The sequence below is a fragment of the Cucurbita pepo genome, chromosome LG10, assembly GCF_002806865.2.
Source record: "Cucurbita pepo subsp. pepo cultivar mu-cu-16 chromosome LG10, ASM280686v2, whole genome shotgun sequence".
Classification (NCBI taxonomy): Eukaryota; Viridiplantae; Streptophyta; class Magnoliopsida; order Cucurbitales; family Cucurbitaceae; genus Cucurbita; species Cucurbita pepo.
The window spans coordinates 6,062,706-6,082,915 of record NC_036647.1 but is presented as its reverse complement, the minus strand read 5'-3'; the positions used below and the strand labels follow the sequence as shown (position 1 = coordinate 6,082,915).

The 20,210-nt window shown below is 35.6% G+C and overlaps 2 protein-coding genes across 7 annotated transcripts; both read right to left on the bottom strand.

Annotated features, from left to right (window-relative positions):
* Window positions 1–1,856: 1,856 nt before the first annotated feature.
* On the bottom strand, window positions 1,857–10,876 carry LOC111803734 (casein kinase 1-like protein HD16). 6 transcript variants are annotated; one of them, XM_023688261.1, is made up of 18 exons: window positions 10,608–10,876; window positions 10,221–10,310; window positions 9,473–9,909; window positions 9,000–9,125; window positions 8,839–8,912; window positions 8,665–8,734; window positions 8,530–8,585; window positions 8,367–8,438; window positions 8,054–8,148; window positions 7,855–7,921; window positions 7,644–7,773; window positions 7,176–7,394; window positions 6,909–7,039; window positions 4,331–4,505; window positions 4,128–4,218; window positions 3,023–3,180; window positions 2,717–2,905; window positions 1,857–2,411 (listed from the first exon to the last, which is right to left on the bottom strand). In XM_023688261.1, the coding sequence occupies exons 3-18, from the start codon at window positions 9,881–9,883 to the stop codon at window positions 2,352–2,354; spliced, it is 2,124 nt and encodes a 707-aa protein (XP_023544029.1). In that variant the 5' UTR covers window positions 9,884–9,909; window positions 10,221–10,310; window positions 10,608–10,876; the 3' UTR covers window positions 1,857–2,351. The 6 variants fall into 6 exon arrangements, with proteins under 6 accessions (XP_023544029.1, XP_023544028.1, XP_023544032.1 ...); XM_023688260.1 differs by having other exon boundaries at window positions 9,473–9,906; XM_023688264.1 differs by having other exon boundaries at window positions 10,221–10,288.
* A 5,849-nt stretch (window positions 10,877–16,725) lies between these two features.
* Window positions 16,726–19,392, bottom strand: LOC111803280 (protein SINE1-like). The gene is made up of 3 exons (XM_023687610.1): window positions 19,193–19,392; window positions 17,509–18,853; window positions 16,726–17,237 (listed from the first exon to the last, which is right to left on the bottom strand). The coding sequence occupies exons 1-3, from the start codon at window positions 19,231–19,233 to the stop codon at window positions 16,758–16,760; spliced, it is 1,866 nt and encodes a 621-aa protein (XP_023543378.1). The 5' UTR covers window positions 19,234–19,392; the 3' UTR covers window positions 16,726–16,757.
* Between the last annotated feature and the right edge of the window lie 818 nt (window positions 19,393–20,210).

Sequence of the window (20,210 nt, the reverse complement as noted above, 5' to 3'; positions counted from 1 at the left end):
TAATTAATTTTTGTATATGGAAGCTTATAATTTATAGGTTTATCACTTAATTTAATTTAAATAAAACTTCAAATTAATATTTAATATATTAAAAATATTAAAAATATAATTATATTTATTGTATTAAATACATTAAATATTAAAATAATTAATACGAAGATAATTCAATATTTGAATGGGATTCAATTTAGTTAAATATATGTTGGAATATCTTACATTTAAATATTTAAATATGATTTGAATAAGATATTATATTTTAATATATTAGATATTCAAATATATTATTTGAAAAAAAGATTATTAAAGAGTTCTCGTAAACGACCCTTGGTTGAGCCAAAATATCTATCATATTATCGATCCTGTCGATTTTAGTGGCAATTTCATTCATACGAGATTCCAAAAGCTTCATTCCATTAATATTCAAGTAGAGTAACTGATTTTCGATCTCTACCAATCAGTCAGCCCGAGACTTGCCACTTGTTTTGCAGCAAACATGTTTATGTACTATGATTCAAGAAGCCAACCTGACTCTTATACCACTTGTCACAATCGTAGTCTTGTGGTACGGGACAACGATTGTACTGCACTTATTCTAAACCAGTGAACAAACCAGTCGTACGAAAGTCGAACTTTGTGGACAACCTTTACGTATGGTCGAGCCTAGGGTCATGTTTCAAAGAAATGTTTTAAAAAACGTGAGCGAGTAAATGCATTGAAAACAATTTGAAAGGAATTAGTGTTAGATAAATTTTAGCCAATTTTGGTAACCGATTATACACCTCCGTATTGACACGACATGAATATTAAAAACTTATTAAGTACTAATAGTTTACATTCATTCGTGAGGGGACTCCTAATGGATTGAAAATCATATCATATTAACGGGTCCTTCCATTATTTTTTGAAACAATACCTTTATTTTCATGTCTTCCCGCTACCTTATCGCCTACTTTGATTTCACGTTTCTGTGAAATATATACACGAATCATTTCTGGATTATAACTCGAACCCCCTTTTTTCTGGATCCATCTCACATCAATAACTCGACCCCTACCGTCTATAGGTAGGTTTAGACAGGTTTCTTTAGAAGTGGATACTTGAATGCCAAATATGGCTCGTAATAATCTATCTTCAAAGGCCTACAATCTAAAATTAACATTTTGAACTTTAAGGCCTACAATCTAAAATTAACATTTTGAACTTTTTTGTCACAATCGCACTTTGACGGCGATGGCAGCCGACTTGCAATTGTGCGACACTCACTTCGCAGGAAGAGCCCACACCTACTCAAGATATCTAGTCTCATAGGAGACGAACATAGCTACTCAGGTTACAAACCTAACTCAAATACCAGTTACTTAATTAAGGTAGCTTGCTCCTAAAAGCAGGAACGAGACAACTCCGAGGAACCTCCGACTACACCTGAGTTCCATAGCACTTGCTGCCTAAACTCAACAGCCAAGAACAGCTACCTTGCCTCAACAAGTAAGTTAAGACTATAAGTTTTGCCTACGAAGCTTTTGGCCCCGATTCAAGAAGAAAGTTTCAAATTTTAAAGACTAACTTATGATTTAACCACGTTTATGACGTTCTAGTATCACGTCTAACTGAACTCACTTAATCACAAATTTTGAACGTTCAAGTTTCTATAGTTATTGTTGATACTTTTGATGTCCAACAACGTTATCAAAGAAGGCATCAATGGAAGCGTAATCGGGAAATTTAGCACGAACGCAACAAGTTAAAACCCTCGAAGCAAAACGCAAGTGAACGATAATCATCCATGGAGCCTCGAGCCCCTCATCTATACAAAAACGAACACAAATGCTACCATGTTTATGAAACAAAGAAAGAAAGAAGTGAAAATGGGTAATGAAATAATGAAAAGAATGAAAAGAAGCCCATTTTTAATGTAAGTTTAGAGGAGGACTTTACATGGTAAGTAAAAGATTAGAGAGGTTGCAATCAAGTTGTACAAAACTTGTCTCTTTTTTTTGTTGTTTTGTTTCACTTAGAAGCCATTATGGAAGGTGCCCCATTATGAGCACAAGAATAGCTCTCTGTTTTTCATGCCATTCCAACAATCATCCTCTCTTCTTGCATCGCGCACCACACCATTACAAGTTAAACCAATGGAATGGGGCGTTGCATAGCTTATCTCCCTCTCTCCCAACAAATCCCTTCTTGGATCATCATATCATCATCATCATCAACAACAACTCTCAACTCTCTCAGCTTCCACATTTCTAAAAAAAAAAGGTTTTGTTCTGTTTTTCACTTTTTGCATCCCCTTCTGCTGGGGCACATCATACCAAAATATACAATCAAATTACACTGTCCATCAATCATAATTAGCAGACTGTTCGCCCGTAACATATCGATGCAATATAGAGATTCTTCGACCACTTCTCCTGCGATGATGATACAACATATATTGCAGAAAACCAGCCATCAATACTAGTTCAAAGTTTTGCGAAAACAGAAACACATTGGGTTCAGCAGTTACCACAAGATTGCTACGAATGAATCACGTTTGAATGAGGTAATCGATTAGTGTTCTGATTTTTATGGATAAGCATTTTCCATTTTCATATGATCAATAAAAGTTTGATGTAAATTCTAAACATTAAAGTTAGGAAAGGCCTAGTGAGTTTTCTAGTTGTGCTATAAAACGTGTAGGTGTATGATAAATTTCGTTATGAAGGTGGGTTCGTACCTTCACATGTGTGCTGGGAAATGCAGACGTTCGCAGAGTCTCCTGAGTTTCGTCCATCAATTTGCGTTTGGGTATGCTTAATATGAAGGCAGCCTGATCTGCAGTTGCTGCCATGCATGTTATTCTGTAGCCACTTTCCCATCTGCGGTGAATACCTTCGCTTGGGTATAAAAAATCAAGCTCCACAACCTTGAGTGATTGAGTTCATACAGGACAAGAACGAACCAAGAAAGAATTTTCAGAAGACAATAACAGAAAATTGTAAGCAAAAGTAAAAACAATTCATAAATTAATACGAAATCGTACCTGATCAGAAAAGCCAGCATTCCTAGACATAACCACGCCCCAGCGACTTCCAGCGGTGGTCATGGACGTAACGTGGAACCCTTCCTTCCATTTCTTATTTATCCACTTGAAAGGAAAAGATTCACTAACTTTATAGGATTGCTGAGTATAAGGTGTTCCTGCAAGATTACGCCGAAGCTCAATAAGAACACAAGATCATAAGCGCCTATTAATGGGTCGTGATAGACGAACAAGAACCAAGGAATGAAATAAATTCTCCTCAGAGCTATAATATCGTTTATTGAAAAAGAAGATTAGCACCAATTGAAGTCAAACCCAGAGGAATCAGTGGAATGAGGAACTAGAAAATAAATTTTAGAAGGTCTCGATGGAAGGAAAAGCAAGGAGTGCTGTGTCACAATCGCACTCTTGCAATAGTGGAAATGCGGCACTTGTTCTAACCAAGCGAACAAGTCAACTGTGAGAAATTTAAACGTTGCGGACAACATCGGCATATGTTCAGGCTTCGAGTCACATTGCGAGAAAAGATTTAGAAAACTTGCGCAAGAAAATACATTTGAAAACGGTTTGAAGAGCGGAAGAAAACAACATTATATGACTATAAGCAAATTAAGAAATACCACGGCTCAAGTAGCATATAACTCAGGGTAGGAAGAAGTGACAACTAATCATATCCCCCTATAGTACATTTTGGGGCATTTTAGCCCTAGCGAGTGTAGACATGGTTTTGGTGAACGGTCATACAACCCCGTATTGACCCAACATGAAAAGGTAAAGGCCTATCTAGAATGAAAGCAGGTAAAAGGGGTTTGGAATGGGCATGCAACCATGGACAATATGTCCTAGACAGGCAAGACCGGGACATCCGTCATGCGGTCATAGGCAACACGCCTTGGACAAGCATAACCGTGACACCCAGCATGGAGATGATAGGAGTGTGGCTGCTAGATAAGGGGAGTACGTTTTTCGCTGGAGTCCCATATAAATAAACTTAGAAAAAAGAAACTACGTGCAAAACAGTTGGCACAAAGAGAAGAAATTGAAGAACCACAGGTTCACTAATATCTGAATTAAAATGCAAAAATTCAAGTGTCGAGCCACTGACCTTTTGACATAACAACCAGGGAACTACCATTAGCTGCTCCAGCAATTGAACTAATATAGAAATTCTTTTCCCATTGTTCCATAATCCAATCCTGACAAAAATCCAATTTCATCAAGATGATTTAACACAGTACAATTTCATGGAAACACTGTAAGACACGACGAAAAGTTATCAGAAAACAAAGCGCTGTAATGTTATGTAACCTTGTGAAGGAAAACCGACGACAACTCGTAAACCTGGGAAGAGAAACCTGTTCCAGCATCCATGATTAGGGCCCAGAGATTCGCTGCAGAGGCCACACAACTTATAAGCAATCCATCTTCGTTGCCCTTTTCTATATGTTGGCGCAATCTCGAGTCTGCAACATTGTAGTGGTACCTACAAGTCCAGCAACTTACCATGTAAATATAATAAAAAAACACATTGTATCTCTTCTCTATTGTTTTCTTGTAGAACAAAAACACACACTGTGAAGTTTCAGTATTAATTGGAACATTCAAACTAATATGGTAAAAAAATCATTTCTGTTCAAAGACATTATGCAAGATTATGAAATTCCCCTAGTAGCGTCAAACTAATCCATAAAACATGATTTGGACCGTGTAACATATGGCGTCTAAGAGTGGTTCATTTATATTCAAGCATTGTTGAGCCAACGCATTCTTCTTCTTCCCATTGCTAATATACGGTCTTATATCATTTTCCTTACAATCAGAAGCAAAGATTGATGCATCAGCTCCAACAAAATTGTCTTCGATTGCTACGAAATGTTTTAGAAACAAGAAATATAACTTTTTCTTCATCACAATAATATCATTATTCTCCTTTTTGGTCAGTGTCAAATTAACCCAATTATGTACTTTCCTTGGTAGCTCATGAATTGTGCTTCACGACTTTTCCTACGGAAGTTTCATCGACTTCGTTCTTTCTAATGTAACATCATTCCAATGTATGAACCAAAGAAAATGGGCCCACCGTTTAATAACTATTTGGTTTTAGGTTTTTTTGTTTTTGAAAATTAAGGTTGAATGGTCGAATATGTAACGAGGATTGCCCTTAAATGTGAACCCCAAATCCTTCTCCGTCTGAGACAATTATTGAAAAAATAGAAAGAAGGTTATCGACATGGTCATCATATTATACTTCCAAAAGCGAAAGGCTCACCTTAATACAAGCCAAATTGTTCAACCTTCCCACTTAATGCATGTCTCTATTCAAAATTCCACAAAAAGTGACTATGGAAATAGAAAGATTATTCAAAAACTATCTGTGGAAATCACACATCTTGTTCGATTGAATACCATACACCTACCGAAAGACAAGGAGGACTTGGTCTATATTCGATAAAGGAGAAGAACAAAACTCTCAGTAAATGGATATTGAGATATTATCAAAAAAGCAAGGCCTTGTGAGAAAACTTATAAAAGCTAAATATACTCCTACATTATGTACAAATAGATCCCAGACCTTCTGCAAAGAGGTCATGGAAATATATAAAAAAGCACCAACACCTCGTCACCAATCACATTTACCCTAGGGTGGGTGATGGAAGAAGTACACCTTTTTGGACTACCCTTGGATTGACAACACCACACTAGCCTTGCGGTATCCACTTTTGTATAGACTCTCTCATGGCAAAACGGCCACGTTAAAATAAATAAATAAAAATAATAAATTTGGGATCTGAAGCTTGGTAGGAAAGGAACTTAAAGGATAATAAAGCTACGGATGGGCCGAAGAGACACACTGAAATGGCTTGCTAGTGCTAACAGAGTTTTCTCTACTAAATATTTGATGATGGACGTAAGGGAAGGTAGAAACAATAAAGCTCACTAGCAAAGACAATATATGGAAAGGAAATCCTAAAAAAGTGAAAATTTTCTTGCGTAAAATAGAGATAAAGCCATAAGCACAAATGAAAATCTACAAATCCATTACTCTACTTTCCAAGTTGACACTCATTATGCAAGGAAGACAACGAATCACAAAACCACTTATATAGGAAGTGCACATACTGATACGCTCATAAGTTGTGGACAAAGATTCTCAATATCTTTGAATAGCATCTCACTTTTCCTAGGGAGGTAAACGAGTAACTGGACATGGCCTTAACGTACCACCCCTTCAAGAATGCAAAAGCTCAAGAATGGAAAAACTTCATTATGGCTTTCTTTTGGAATCTATGAAAAGAAAGAAATCAAAGAGTATTCACGGAAAAGACACAAACTTATACTAAGCTCTTCGAAAAGGTTGTTTATCACACACTATCTTGGTTTAAATTGTCTAATACATTTGCTTCCTATAGTCATACTTCTCTCCTTGTTTAGGAAGGTCTTTTGTAAGTACCTTGGATAATGCATCACGGTAAGTTTGAAAACAAAAAAAAACAAAAAAACAAAAAAAAAAAAAAAAAAAACAGTTTTTAAAAACATGTTTGTGTTTTTCAAATTTGACTATGGATGCAAATGTTTCCTTAGGAAAGATGGAAATCATAGTGAAAAGACGGTAAGAAAACCAGCCCACATTTTAAAAACTAAAAACGAAAGATCAAATAGTTATCAAACAGAGCCTAACATAATAATATTTTTAATGCAAATTAGGACGAGCTACTTGATACAATGCACAGCTTGGTAGTTCAAAAGTCAAACCACAATACCACTGAGATAAATTCATTAAAAATGGGGTAGACATAAAAGAGAGTGATTATTAAGCAATAAAACAAAAGCAATGCAAGACCATGGAACATTCAAAGTAATCAGCGATTAAGAAAATCAAACGCACCTTTGCTTCATGGGCCTACGTGCATTATAAACCGAAATCCATTGCGTGGCAGGACTACCTAACCTCACTCTCTTCTTTGGTTGCTCATCTTCTTCCAGGTTTATAAGCAGCCTACCACGCTTTTGCCCAACCTAGAACAGCAAGGAAACCGTATAAATTGATGAAGTCAGTTCCCTACAAATTAAATTCCAACTTGTGCACACATTGGTGGAAAGGCAATTGTAAAAGAGAGGTAAGGTGGGAAGGAATTAGAAAACGATAGGCCACCTTTAACGCTCCATCAATTCGAATTGGCCTGAGTGGTATACATGGATCAATCAGGCCTTCAAAAAAGGATATTAGTTTTGAATAATTTGGCTCCTCGTCGAACTTCATATTTATTACAGCTTCAAGAAATTGCTTGAATGGTGCTGGGCAAAAGCAGCACATCAACTCTGGAGAAGTGACCATCTTTTTCTTACATACAAGAAAACTCTTGTTATCACCCTGCATTTATTTGTCCATGGATATAGGAGTTAGATATTTAATTTGGAAATTTCGAAAATGTCATTGGTCTATTTATTTGTCGGTTTTCTTCCCCGGATTAAATTGCATGTCCTTCTAAATTGTATGCATAAACAATAAATAAAACAAAACAAAATAAAATAACTCATTGTTCAAAATTTTGTTAAACAAATGGTTTTAATCATTAAACTTAAAGAAGATTATACTAGTGCATTAAGAAAGCTGATCGACCTGATATCCTTGCCAAGGTAATCTTCCTTTTATAAGGAATATTAACGTGTAAGCCAACGACTCGAGATCATCTCTCCGACTTCCAGTTCTACCTAAATGTGCATGTACACTTGCATACCTTATCGTCCCCCTGGTAGAAAAAAATATATTTCCATTGAAACATATAAATACTTCAAAAAAAATATACATGAAAGTGAAAAGTCCCACAAACCTGAATATGTCAGGCCTTTGATCATATTCGACATGTTGACCACTAGCTACATCTTTCCATTTAGAAGCTGAACCGAACATGATTGTAGAACGAGCAATAAAATAGAGTAAGTCAACTATCAAGTAGTGAACTTTTGGTCAAGTACAAGAGATTCATACTGGGAAAATAGGTCGATGCTATGGAATTGATGAGAGCATACCTAAACCAAGATCAATAAGATACAGTTTTTTCTCATCTGCTGTCCCCGCTTGACCAAGTAAGAAGTTCTCGGGCTTCACATCTCCATGCACAAACCTTTATTTACAAGACGATAAACGATTGTAAGAGATAATTAGGAGCTTAAACGAGAATGAACGTTCGGGGCTATGTAGTCATGGATTAAATTATAAAACAAATCTGTAACCTTTGGATTTTTTTTTTTTTTTTTTTTTTTTTTTTTTTTTTTTTTTTTTTTTTTTTTNTATGTTTTGAAGAAAAAGTTTTGGTAATTATACGGAGTTAAGGGAACTCACCCCTTCATGTGAAGCTTCTCAAGAATTGATATTGCCTCCACTGCAATGCAAGCAACCATACTTGGAGACATCCTGTTGAAGATGCGCAAAATTAAGAACGTTGAACAATAGGCCAAATCTGCATGAATAATACCGTTCGAGACAGAAATGCCATTTATCTTACGATTGACCAAGAGTGTTCCAGACATCCCACAGGCTCGGCCCGAGCATGTCCATGACCTGGTATCCAGTTACAAAATGTCAACATAAATACATTTGAAAACTTAGCTGCTAAGGAGCGATCTAGTTCAAGCCTCACCAGAATGTAGAAATCGCCTTGACGACCCTTGTAATGAACCCAAGGAATTCCATAGCATCCATTTAGAGCACTTAATAAGACAAAAGACAAGAAAGCCATAGCAGTTCAGTAACGTAAAACAATATTGTTAGCTTAATACTAAAACTTAGAAAAAGGTTATCGAATAACTCTTACCTATACACTTGCCATTCATAAGGAGGACCATAACTGCAACCTTTACTATTGTGGTGCTCAAGCTTCAGAGCAACCTGTAAGTTCATTTTAATCAGGAAACATGCTTTGACACGATTAATTCATCAAATCATTGCAATAAGGATTCATGTAGTGATCGATACCTCAATTGCATCCGGACCTGTCTGATCAGTTCCACCACTGACTCTTCTACCAACAAAGACTTGGCCAAAACCTCCCTTGCCAAGTTTCTTTTCAACCTTATATACAGGAGAATTGCCCACTTGTACCTGCAGAGATCAAACGAAACACATCAGTCAAATACTCGTACATCCCAACCACATTGTAATGTGGTTTTAATTGAAGAAAGACAAAAAAAAAAAAAAAAAAAAAAAAAAAAAAAAAAAAAAAAAAAAAAAAAAAAAAAAAAAAAAAAAAAAAAAAAAAAAAAAAAAAAAAAAAAAANAAAAAAAAATGCATTATACGTCCAGAACAAATGAGAACCACAGTGATGGAAACTATAGACTTGGGTTTTTCGTTAATGTAACTGATAGTGAAGCCTCCACATTGATGTAACCGAATATTCTAAAATGACATACAACAACGAATGCACGAGGTCAAGAAGACAAGGGGATACCCTGTCAGGAATAGGAGCTGTGCCTGCTTCCTCTTCAACTCCGATTACTTTATCCGGACTTCCACCCTCTATGGCCATATCTTTATTTGCAACAGCCTCAACTCGATTGAAAACAGGCTCTGCTGCCCCAAGGGCACCAGCTTCAGGAAGAACCTCACAAGGTTCAGGATCTAAATCTATCAATCTGATTCCGCGTCCTCTCCGGGCAGCCGTTGGCCTTGCAGGAATTGCCACCGAGGGACCTTTCGCTACAGCTGCATTACCACCTCTTCCTCTTCCACCACCAACCCTTCTTCTGGTTCTATTAGGGGCCGGCACTGCCAAATTCTCTCCTTGATCAAGTGGTTGTGTACAAGGCTGAAGATCATCAAGCCGTCTCGATCTCCTGGCTCCACTTCGCAGTTCAGGCATTGTCACCCCATACACATCACATCCTGCTTTATTTACCCGATAAATAGAAGTCATCCAAAAACATTACAAATCCAATAATATTGGAGGAAAAATGATAAACATGTTGCATAAACATAACCTTAGATATTGAAACCAATAACATCAATTCTAGAAAAGGAATCTCTGACAAAACAGACTTTCTTGTTTGACGATTACATGTACGTTGATATCAATCAGAGAAAGAAAAACAACATAGTAAAAATAAAATACCAGAAAATTGGGGAAATATACATTCAAGAGTAAATAGAGTTGAAAAGTTTTGTTCATCAAAATACCAAGAAGTATGAACAAAATGTACCTAAAAAAGATTGCTTGATCCCGTTGCAAAATTAACACAGGTCCCTACGCTTTCTTGACCCTTCATAACTTGATAAATCATAAACAAAGTCTGATAAGAAAAACAACACAAATCAGGCAAAACGTCGGAGCAAAAGCGAAAATTAACAACGAAAAAGGTTTCATCGGGGCGATCATACATGAAAAAAAAAAAAAAAAAAAAAACCCAACACAAAAAGGAAAAAAGAAATCATAAAAATAACAAACCAAACAAATGAAAACCGATCATCACAAGAAAAACACAAAAACACAAAAAGAGCCAAAATCAGTAATGATCCGATTACGATGGAAGTAACGAAAACGGACAAATGGGTCTCAAAAAAGCGAGAAAATCAGAGAAAAAACTTACAGATGGATCCGGAAACAGAGAAACTGATGATCGGCGATGAAGAAAATCGGATCTGATGGAAGATTTACCAAAAGAAAAAAGGAAAAAAAGGGATGATGGAGTCTTTGATGTTGGTGAGTGAAAGGAGAAACACAAAACTTGCTTTTTGATCGTTTGTGTGTATTTTAGAGTTATGGGGTTGGAATCAAAGATAAGCTCTGGACATGGAAAACGCTGGTAAGAAATTTATCCTGCTTGCCCTAAACTTTGGTATTTTTTTTTTTTTTTTTTATACATTTTAATATTATTATCAGGTGGAGATTGAGATTTTCAAGATTTTTTTTTTTTTTTATTTGTCGAAAAGGTAAAATTTAAGGAGAAAAAAAAAAAGAAATTGTAGAAATGAAAAAATGTGATGATGATGGTGATGATGATGATGCTACATTCATGTTTTCCACTTCTAATATGTTTTCCCTTTCTATCCTTTCTCTCTCTAAAATTGTAACTTTTTTTTTTCATTTAGGTCCTTTAACTTTTATCTATTTTCACTTTGGTCCCTAACGTTTTTTTAGAATTTGGATTTAGTCCTTGAACTTTGGTCTATTTTCACTTTGGTCCTTGTAGTTTTTTAACTTTGGATTTGATCGTTGAATTGTTATCTATTTTCACTTTAGTCCCTAATCTTTTTTTAGAATTTGAATTTAGTACTTGAACTTTGGTCTATTTTCATTCTAGTCCTTGTAGTTTTTGAACTTTGGATTTGGTCGTTGAACTGTTATCTATTTTCACTTTGGTCCCTAACGTTGTTTTAGAATTTGGATTTTGTCCTTGAACTTTTGTCTATTTTTACTTTGGTTCCTGAAGGTTTTGAACTTTGGATTTGGTCGTTGAACTATCATCTATTTTCACTTTGGTCCTCTAACATTTTTTTAGAATTTGGATTTAGTCCTTGAACTTTGGTCTATTTTCACTTTGGTCCTTGTAGTTTTTTAACTTTGGATTTGGTCCTTGAACGGTTATCTATTTTCACTTTGGTCCGAAAGCGTTTTGGGATTTAGACTTGGTCCTTGATGAATTGTTATCTATTTTCATTTTGGTCTCTGATGTTTTTTGAAATTTGTATTTGGTCCTTGAACTCTTATATATTTTCACTTGGGTGGTTTTTGGGATTTAGATTTGGTCTTTGAACTTTTATCTATTTTCACGTTGATCCCTAAGCTTTTTGAAATTTAAATTTGGTCCTTGAACTCTTATCTATTTTCACTTTAGTCTAAAAGATTTTTGTGATTTAGATTTGGTCATTAAACTCTTATCTAGTTTCACGTTGGTCCCTGAGTTTTTTGGAATTTAAATTTGGTCCTTGAACTCTTATCTATTTTCACTTTGGTTCTTAAGTTTTTTGAAATTTAAATTTGGTCCTTAAACTCTTATCTATTTTCACTTTGGTGCTTTTTGGAATTTAGATTTGGTCCTTAGACTTTTAACTATGCCTAAGCTTTTTGGAATTTAAATTTGGTCCTTGAACTCTTATCTATTTTCACTTTGGTCCTTTTTAGAATATAGATTTGGTCCTTAGACTTTTAACTATTTTCACGTTGATTCTTAAGCTTTTTGGAATTTAAATTTGATCCTTGAACTCTTATCTATTTTCACTTTGGTCTCAAAATTTGTTGGGATTTAGATTTGGTCCTTGAACTTTTATCTATTTTTCACATTGGTCCCTATGCGTTTTGGGATTTGAATTTGATCCATGTGACAACCGGGCTAGATGAAGAAAATTTATTCAATGAAACTACTTTTACCGTTTCTCTATCATACATTTATGGTTCAAAATTGTCGGTTACATTATAACGACCTTCCTAAATAATTTTTCATAAATGAGGGAATTTCTCTTATATTTATGTTTTTATAATATTACGATACAAATATGGAATGTGAATGTAAACATACGAACCCTCCGATGAAATGTAAGCATTTTAGCTCGGGAGGTTCAAATTAATTTTGAATGAGTTGAAAAATGTTGAGTATTATAAATACCCGTAACTGATTGAGTCAGAAAATGCAAACACATGTAACATGAATCAGGACATTCATTCACTGTGAGACTTAAAAAACTATGGTCTCGGACTCGGTTCTTTCTAAATCTATAAAAACCCGTACTTAAAAAACTACCCATTTGCTTATTCTGTATGAGAACGAGTCAATTCCACCTCAAAAATTTATGTTATCGGTTTTCTATTTGATCAGATCCCCAAAATGATAGATATATTAAATCAGCTACAAAACTCATTCTCACTCATACAGATCGAAGGACAAGTTTCACGGGTATAAATTCATAACTCACTCAACATTAAGATTAAGTCGTATACAACGACCCTATAAAATATTAATTTTCTCAATTAACAAATTTATAAATAAAAATTAAATATTTTGTGATCTAGTCTTGTACAAACTCATTATATAGAATACTCACAGCTCACATGTCTTCACATGAACGATTTGGATCAAATCACTTTTAACAATTACAAAGTAGATCGTATCAATAGTGTTTATAGACCACTTAGGTTATTATTTGAACATGATTCTCTCATACGTCAACCACATATTGTAAAATATTATACTAATAATGTCTGGTATGTACACTTTCATACACATCTCTCTAACATACGTGTTTTAAAAACTTTGAGGGGAAACCCAAAGATGACAATATCTGCTAACGGTGGGTTTGGGCCGTTACAAATGGTATCAGAGCTAGACACGGAGTGATGTGTCAGCGAGAAGGCTGAGTCCTGAAGGAGGGTGGACATGAGGTTGAGTGCTGACACTGGGCTCTAAAAGGGGTGGATTGGGGTGGTCCCACATCGAATGGAGAAGGAAACGAGTGTCAGCGAGGATGCTAGGCCCTGAAGAGGGGTGGATTGTGAGATCCCACATCGGTTGGAGAGGAGAACGAAACATTCTTTATAAGGGTGTGAAAACATCTCCCTAACATACACGTTTTAAAATGCTTGAGGGGAAGCTCGTAAGGGAAAAGCCGAAGAGGACAATATCTGCTAGCGGTGGACTTGAGCTGTTACAAATGGTATCAGAGCTAAACATCGAGCGATGTGCCAGCGAGGAGGCTGAGCCCCGAAGGAGGGTAGACATGAGGCTGAGTGCGACACTGGGCTCTGAAAGAGGTGGATTGGGATGGTCCCACTTTGAATGGAGAAGGGAACGAGTGTCAGCAAGGACGCTAGACTCCGAAGAGGGGTGGATTGTGAGATCTCACATCGGTCGGAGAGGAGAACGAATTTAAATAGCCACCTAACCTCTCTTTAATTGAAAATAAGTTTAAACTTATGATCATATTCAACAAATTATTATTCTTAATTAATTAGGTTTCTATTTTTAAAAAAAATTATAGCTTAGCTAACCCGAGCATTATCATCCTAAAAGTCGATAGTCAAAACTATTGTCATAGACCAACCCGAATCCTTCTAACATGTTCATTGTAACAACCCAAGCCTGCAGCTAGCCGATATTGTCCTCGTTGGGCTTTCCCTTTTCGACTTCCACTCAAGGTTTTTAAAATGTGTCCGCTAATGAGAGGTTTCCACACCCCACCCAACATAAAATTGTAGGGGTGTATATTCAACCCGACAACCTGGACCAACTCAACCCGAACTATAAGGATTGAGTTAGGTTGGATTAACATTTCGAGTAGGGTTGGGTTCATTTTTCTGAATCCGAACTTAATCGATTTGGTTTCAGGTTCGTGGATAAAACCTTCGAGTTGTCCCGAGCCAAATAAACATATATAAATTATATTAAGAATCTTTTCATATTAATAGGTTTGCCAGGGTGGTACCTCGGCCTCTCTAAGGACACCCACGAGTTTGACGCCACGGATAATACTTTTTTTTATTATTATTTTAATCATTTTGATGGTTTATTTAATTTGATAATTTATCCTCATATTTTTTCTTACTTTAACCAATTCTCAACAAATGTCGCATATTTAGCTGTATTTAGTTTTATGACAATGTTGAACTATGTCAATGTATTACTATTTTTGCAGGTTGTTTTTTATTGATGATTTATCATTTTTATTGTTTATTTAATTTGATGAACTGTGTTAAAGGAAAGCACGGTCTATTCGAATATATTTCTTTTGAGTTTTTCTTAGTCATTCTATCTTTAGGACCGCTCTTATTTAGATGTGGTATCGGTTCATTCATGTACCTCTCCTTTACTCGGTGTCACATGAACCCAACCCAACTTCAAAAATTTTTTGTTGAGTTCGTTCAGGTTGTTCGAGTCATCTTTCAAATATCGAAATTTAATCGATATATCCTTAACAAATCTTAACATTAGTCTCTACCGTTATTTATGGTTAATTTTTTTCCAAAAAATCACACGATAAATATCTTTGAAATTAAATTAGAACATTACTTACAAATTAATCAACAAAAACCCTCCAAATTTCCCGAGCATTGTAATCCTTAGTTTGTTATATGAAACGTATTATGTATAAATATAATCGTGAAGTCGTCTAAATTAATTGAAATAAATATTTAGTGGACAAAATTGATTATAATTTTTAAATTTTATTGATTTAAACCGAGCAAACTTAAAAGTTTAGGGACTAAAATGAAACTTAAGACACGTCTTAAATGAGTTTTTAAACCCTTAAAAAGGGATTTTAATTGACACAAAAATTTCTTTTTGGTCGTTAGATTTTGAATTTAATTTATATTTAGTTTTGGGTTTCTAATTATTGCATTTTTATTTTTTATTTTTAAATTTAATTATTAAATTAACTTTATGTTTAGTTTTCATTTAGTCTTTAATTTCAATAATTTATATTTTTACTTTTCATTAATACTCACTTTTTGAGTTTTGAAATTAATTTTTAGTTGATTAATTTAAAATAATTAATGCTCAAAACTATTTTGAAACATTTGAATTACATATAGACTCAAAATCTCGGGATCAAGTAAAAATTAAACTCAAAATTCCGGGTTAAAAGTCATTTTGAAACCTTTACCAAATATGAGAGACGGGTCAAATGAAAACTAAACTTAAATTTAGAGTAAAAATTCAACGTTTGAAGCCTTTAGATCAAATATGGAAGCTAGACCTTAAAACTTACCGACCTAATAAAAACTAAACTTAAGACTTAGGGTAAAAATGTAATATTTTTTGAAGGACCTAATATGAAAAATGTGAGATTCCACGTTAGTTGGAGGGAAGAACTAAACATTCCTTATAAGAGTCTGGAAAAATTCTCTCTAGTACACACGTTTTAAAATAGTGAGACTGACAACGATATATAATGGACCAAAGCGGACAATATGTGTTAGCAGTGGATTTGGACAGTTACAAATGATATCAAAACCAGACATCGAACAATGTGCTAACAAGAACGTTGGGCCAAAAACCTCTCCCTAGTATAGAAACTACAAGCCTCAAAACTTAGGGTAAAAATGGTAAAAGTGTAACATTTTAAAACATCTCACCAATATAGAAACTATACTCAAAACCTAATAGGGTTTTGTCTCATGAACCCGAAACCGAACCGAGTTAGTTTGGGTTAAAAAAAATAAACCCAAACCAACCCGAAAAGCTAATCCAATCCAACCCAACCCAACCCTTGTAGTTCAGGTAAGGTTGGTCCAAGTTGTCGGGTTGATTGTACACCCTTAAAACCTAGTGCCTAAGAGGATATATTTGCCTTTTATTCTTAAAGGGTTGAAAAGTTTTTCTAAATTGACCCACGAACTCTTTTTACTCGCTCGCACCAACTTGAGCCGGTGAGAAGAGCTTAGAATAAAGAAACGTTTGTGGATAGAAGGCATAGAAAGCATTGTTAATAGTCTAAAACGCCCCAACTTTTACCTAAAGAAACAATATTTGAAACTAAACATTAAAACTATCTAGTAAGTGATCCTACTTTTGGGGTCGAAAAATGTATATACGTGCAATAATTACAAACAACAAAGAAAAAGTTGAGTGTCACAGACACCGAGTAAGTGACTAAATAAACAAAAAAATTATAAACAACGGGACCAAAATGAACTAAACTCGAGATTACAGCTCAAGAACGTGAGGATTATCCAAATCGATCTCTAATAGATTTGCTTTTGCTTCTAACTTCTAAAGCCAATTCCAGGTGAGGCAAGAACAACACTACGTTGGCACAAGATAGGAGCCTTGGGCACGATCATCAATCCACAGCAATGAAGTGAATATTGTGAAAAGAAAAATTGAGAAGCCACAGACCAATTTCAAACCAGTTTTCTTATATGCCATCTGAATGCCTGTACATTGAGGTTTGAGTTTACTATGATAAGCCACTGCCACAGGTATAGCAGCTTGGACATCACCATGGGCAGGGACACCATCAGTTGAAGAGATTGATTCGGAACCACCGTGTGATTGCTCGCCGTTATCGTTGTTGTCTAAGCTGTCTCCCGCATCGTCTTTGCTGAGTTTCTGATCATCTGGAGGACTCCACTCCAAATTGCCTGATGATAAACTCCTACGTCTGTGTCTGCAACTTTTGCTAGCATAGTCAGAGCTCCCATCGTTTCGATCCTGAAGGGAATGGACGAGCTTCCGAGGAGTGTTGAAGATCGTGTTTTCGACATCTATGTTGTGTGGAGTCCGCTGAGGTACGAGATAGGAAAGATTGGTATAAGCTAATGAACATTATGGAACTAAACCAGAATTGACATGAACCAAATCGCCATCACAATACAAATGGAACATAAACTATCATCATAAGCAGATATTGTCCTCTTTGGGCTTCCCCTCAAGAATTTTAAAACGCGTTTACTAGGGAGAGGTTTCCACACTCCTTATAAAGGGTGTTTCGTTCTCCTTCCCGATTTAGCCATAAGTATTAAATGTAAAAGAGTACTGAGTTAAGAGAACTTACAAGTGGGCTGGTTGAAGTACTTCTTGAGAGACTGCGTTTAAGAGGACTCATTTGAAAAAACCCCGTAAAATCATCAGCATATTCTTCACCATTATGGCCAAATTTGTGATTTCCAGAGTGCACAGACATCGTGTCGGAAACATCGGTTCCACGAGCAGCTTCCGAGAACAAAGGCAAGCCATCTTTGAGGGATATATCAACCCCACCATTCTCATAACTCCAAAGTTTACGATTCACGCTCCCACGGTCAAATCTTGAGTTACGAGAAGTTTGTACTGATGAAAAAGGTGATCCAACAAGCGAGCCATAATCAAAGAATGAATCAAGCGTCCGGGATTCAGGAGACTCGGACGAGGGAGTTCGGCTTCCCCCGTTCCTCCATGGACTTCGCCTGCCATCAATGAAGTTTGATCCAGTCACTGAGCTTGGAGATTTATCCATTTTAGACACTTTATCAGCGGATATCCTCTTAGCCGTTTGTAGAGTTTCATAAGCTGCACCTTTGACATAGGCCATTTGATCAAACTGACAATTCTCCATCTCCTCAATTATAGCCTGAAGCTCCGAAAATATACTCCAAGGATCTAAGCATTTCATCAAGAAATTAATCATTTGAATAGCAGACAACCTTTTCTGAGAATTCTTCTCTACTACCCCACACTTCAAGATCCGCAGCCCTGCCTGCAACAACAATCTAGCATACGGTTCGACGATCCGAGGATTTCTCTTAGCTAGTGTCATAACAAGCCCCATATGAGAATTGGTCTGTGTAGATTGCTCCTCAAGAGCTCCAGCAACATTCTGGCAAACCTTGTTAACCATCTCATCGGAAGCGAACCGCCAATTATCCGAATCCACCAGAGCTTTCAAGCAAAGGGCAGCCCCATAAGTAAGGCTCTCTTGAGAACCCAACAAAGATTCTGAAAGTGGATTACAAAGAGAGTGAATAACATGCTTTTTCTTATCATCAGGAGTGGTGGGGTCGATCCCATATCTTGCAATCGCTGGAACAACCTTTGAGCAAGCCTGCTGAAGAGGGAAAGAGCCAGCACTTGAAGCCAAAGTCTTGATAATAGAACTCATGATCCGATCAATCTGCGGCACGATATTAACGCCATGAACACGAGCTAGAACTTCATAGAGAGAAATGGTGCACTCCCCTGTTAATGCACCAGTTTCTTTGTTCTCAGAAACTTGAGCAAGAAAAACAGGGATAGCCTTGGAGTCCAGTTCCTTCACGTAAGTTTTCAACGCCTTCATCGCCGATCGACGAGTATCAGCATCTTTATCAAGATTAGCAAATTCCCGCCGAAGGATTGGACTCAAATTTTTGCTCATAAAAGACCTGAAAGACATCAAAACAAACGCTTCAGACTAAACTACCCTACAGTTTCAGTCAAGACTTTAAACAAACACCTGACGGGCACCTCAAAAAAAAAAACAAAACCAAATGTTTGCTCATAAAAGACCTGAAACAAATCAAAACAAACGCTTCAGACTAAACAACCCTACAGTTTCAGTCAGGATTTTAAACAAACACCTGACGGGCATCTCAAAAAAACAAAACCCCGAAACTAAATCTATACAGAACAGTTGAAGTAACATGAACTGGAAAGTGGGTTTTGGTTTCTGAGCAAAAGGGTATTCTGAAAAAAGCATCAAATCGAAGAAAAAGAAAGAATACCTTTGAGTTTCTGGGGTTGCTTTCATGGCGTAGAGATGCATGACTGAACAACAACCGTGGAAGATTACGTTGAATCAGTAGCAAAGAAGAAGAAGAAGAAGAGTGAAAGAGAAAGAAATTAGGGATTTTGATGGATTTGAATTTATGGGTTTGGAGCTGTCTGATTTGTTTTTGATTGGGGGAATCATTCCTTTTCTGGGATTTTGCAAAGGCGCTCTTATTCCTAACTATGAATTCAAAATCTTTTCATCAAATTCCACCGCTATCCTTCCTTCTTCTGTGGGTCCCCTTCCTCATACTTTTCTTATGGACCATATTGCCCTTCCTTATATGAATTAATTCAAAGTCTTTTTTTTTTTAATAATTTTTTTTCCTTATAATTTGAATTTAGTTTGATTATTTAATAAATTTAATAATATTTTATGAACAAAAATATAATTAACGTTCAATATAGTTATTTAATAGGTTAATATATTTTTTTTTAATTAATATTTTTTTTTCTTCCTTTTACTTAATTATTATCATTTAGATTGAACAAATTAAATAAAAATCACAAATATAAATAAAAAGAAGGAAGAAAATGGTTGTTAATTTGAAAATATAAATTTCATAAAATAGAGAGGAGAGGGGTAATTTAGTAATTTTACCTATCGGCTCTTCCCTCCAAGCCATTATTGGCGCCCATTCTAAGGATTTGAAACGATGCAACTTTCAAAATGGTTAATGCTCAGTGGTATTTAATATAATGGTAATTAATAATAAATACATTTAATTAATGTTAATTAGTGAATAATTTACCTCAATTAATATTAATCTCCCTAATTAATTATCTTTTTTAATACAATTGAAAAATGAATTTTTCAATTTTATTTTTTTTAATACAAATTTACAAAAATGACCTTAGAGGAAAACGGCAAAATATACTTTCGGTTTATGAAGCTTAAAAAATGGGACGAGCAAGGTTCTCGAGCAAGGATGTTTTCCTTGACTTCTTGAGCAAGGTTCATTGTTCATGCCA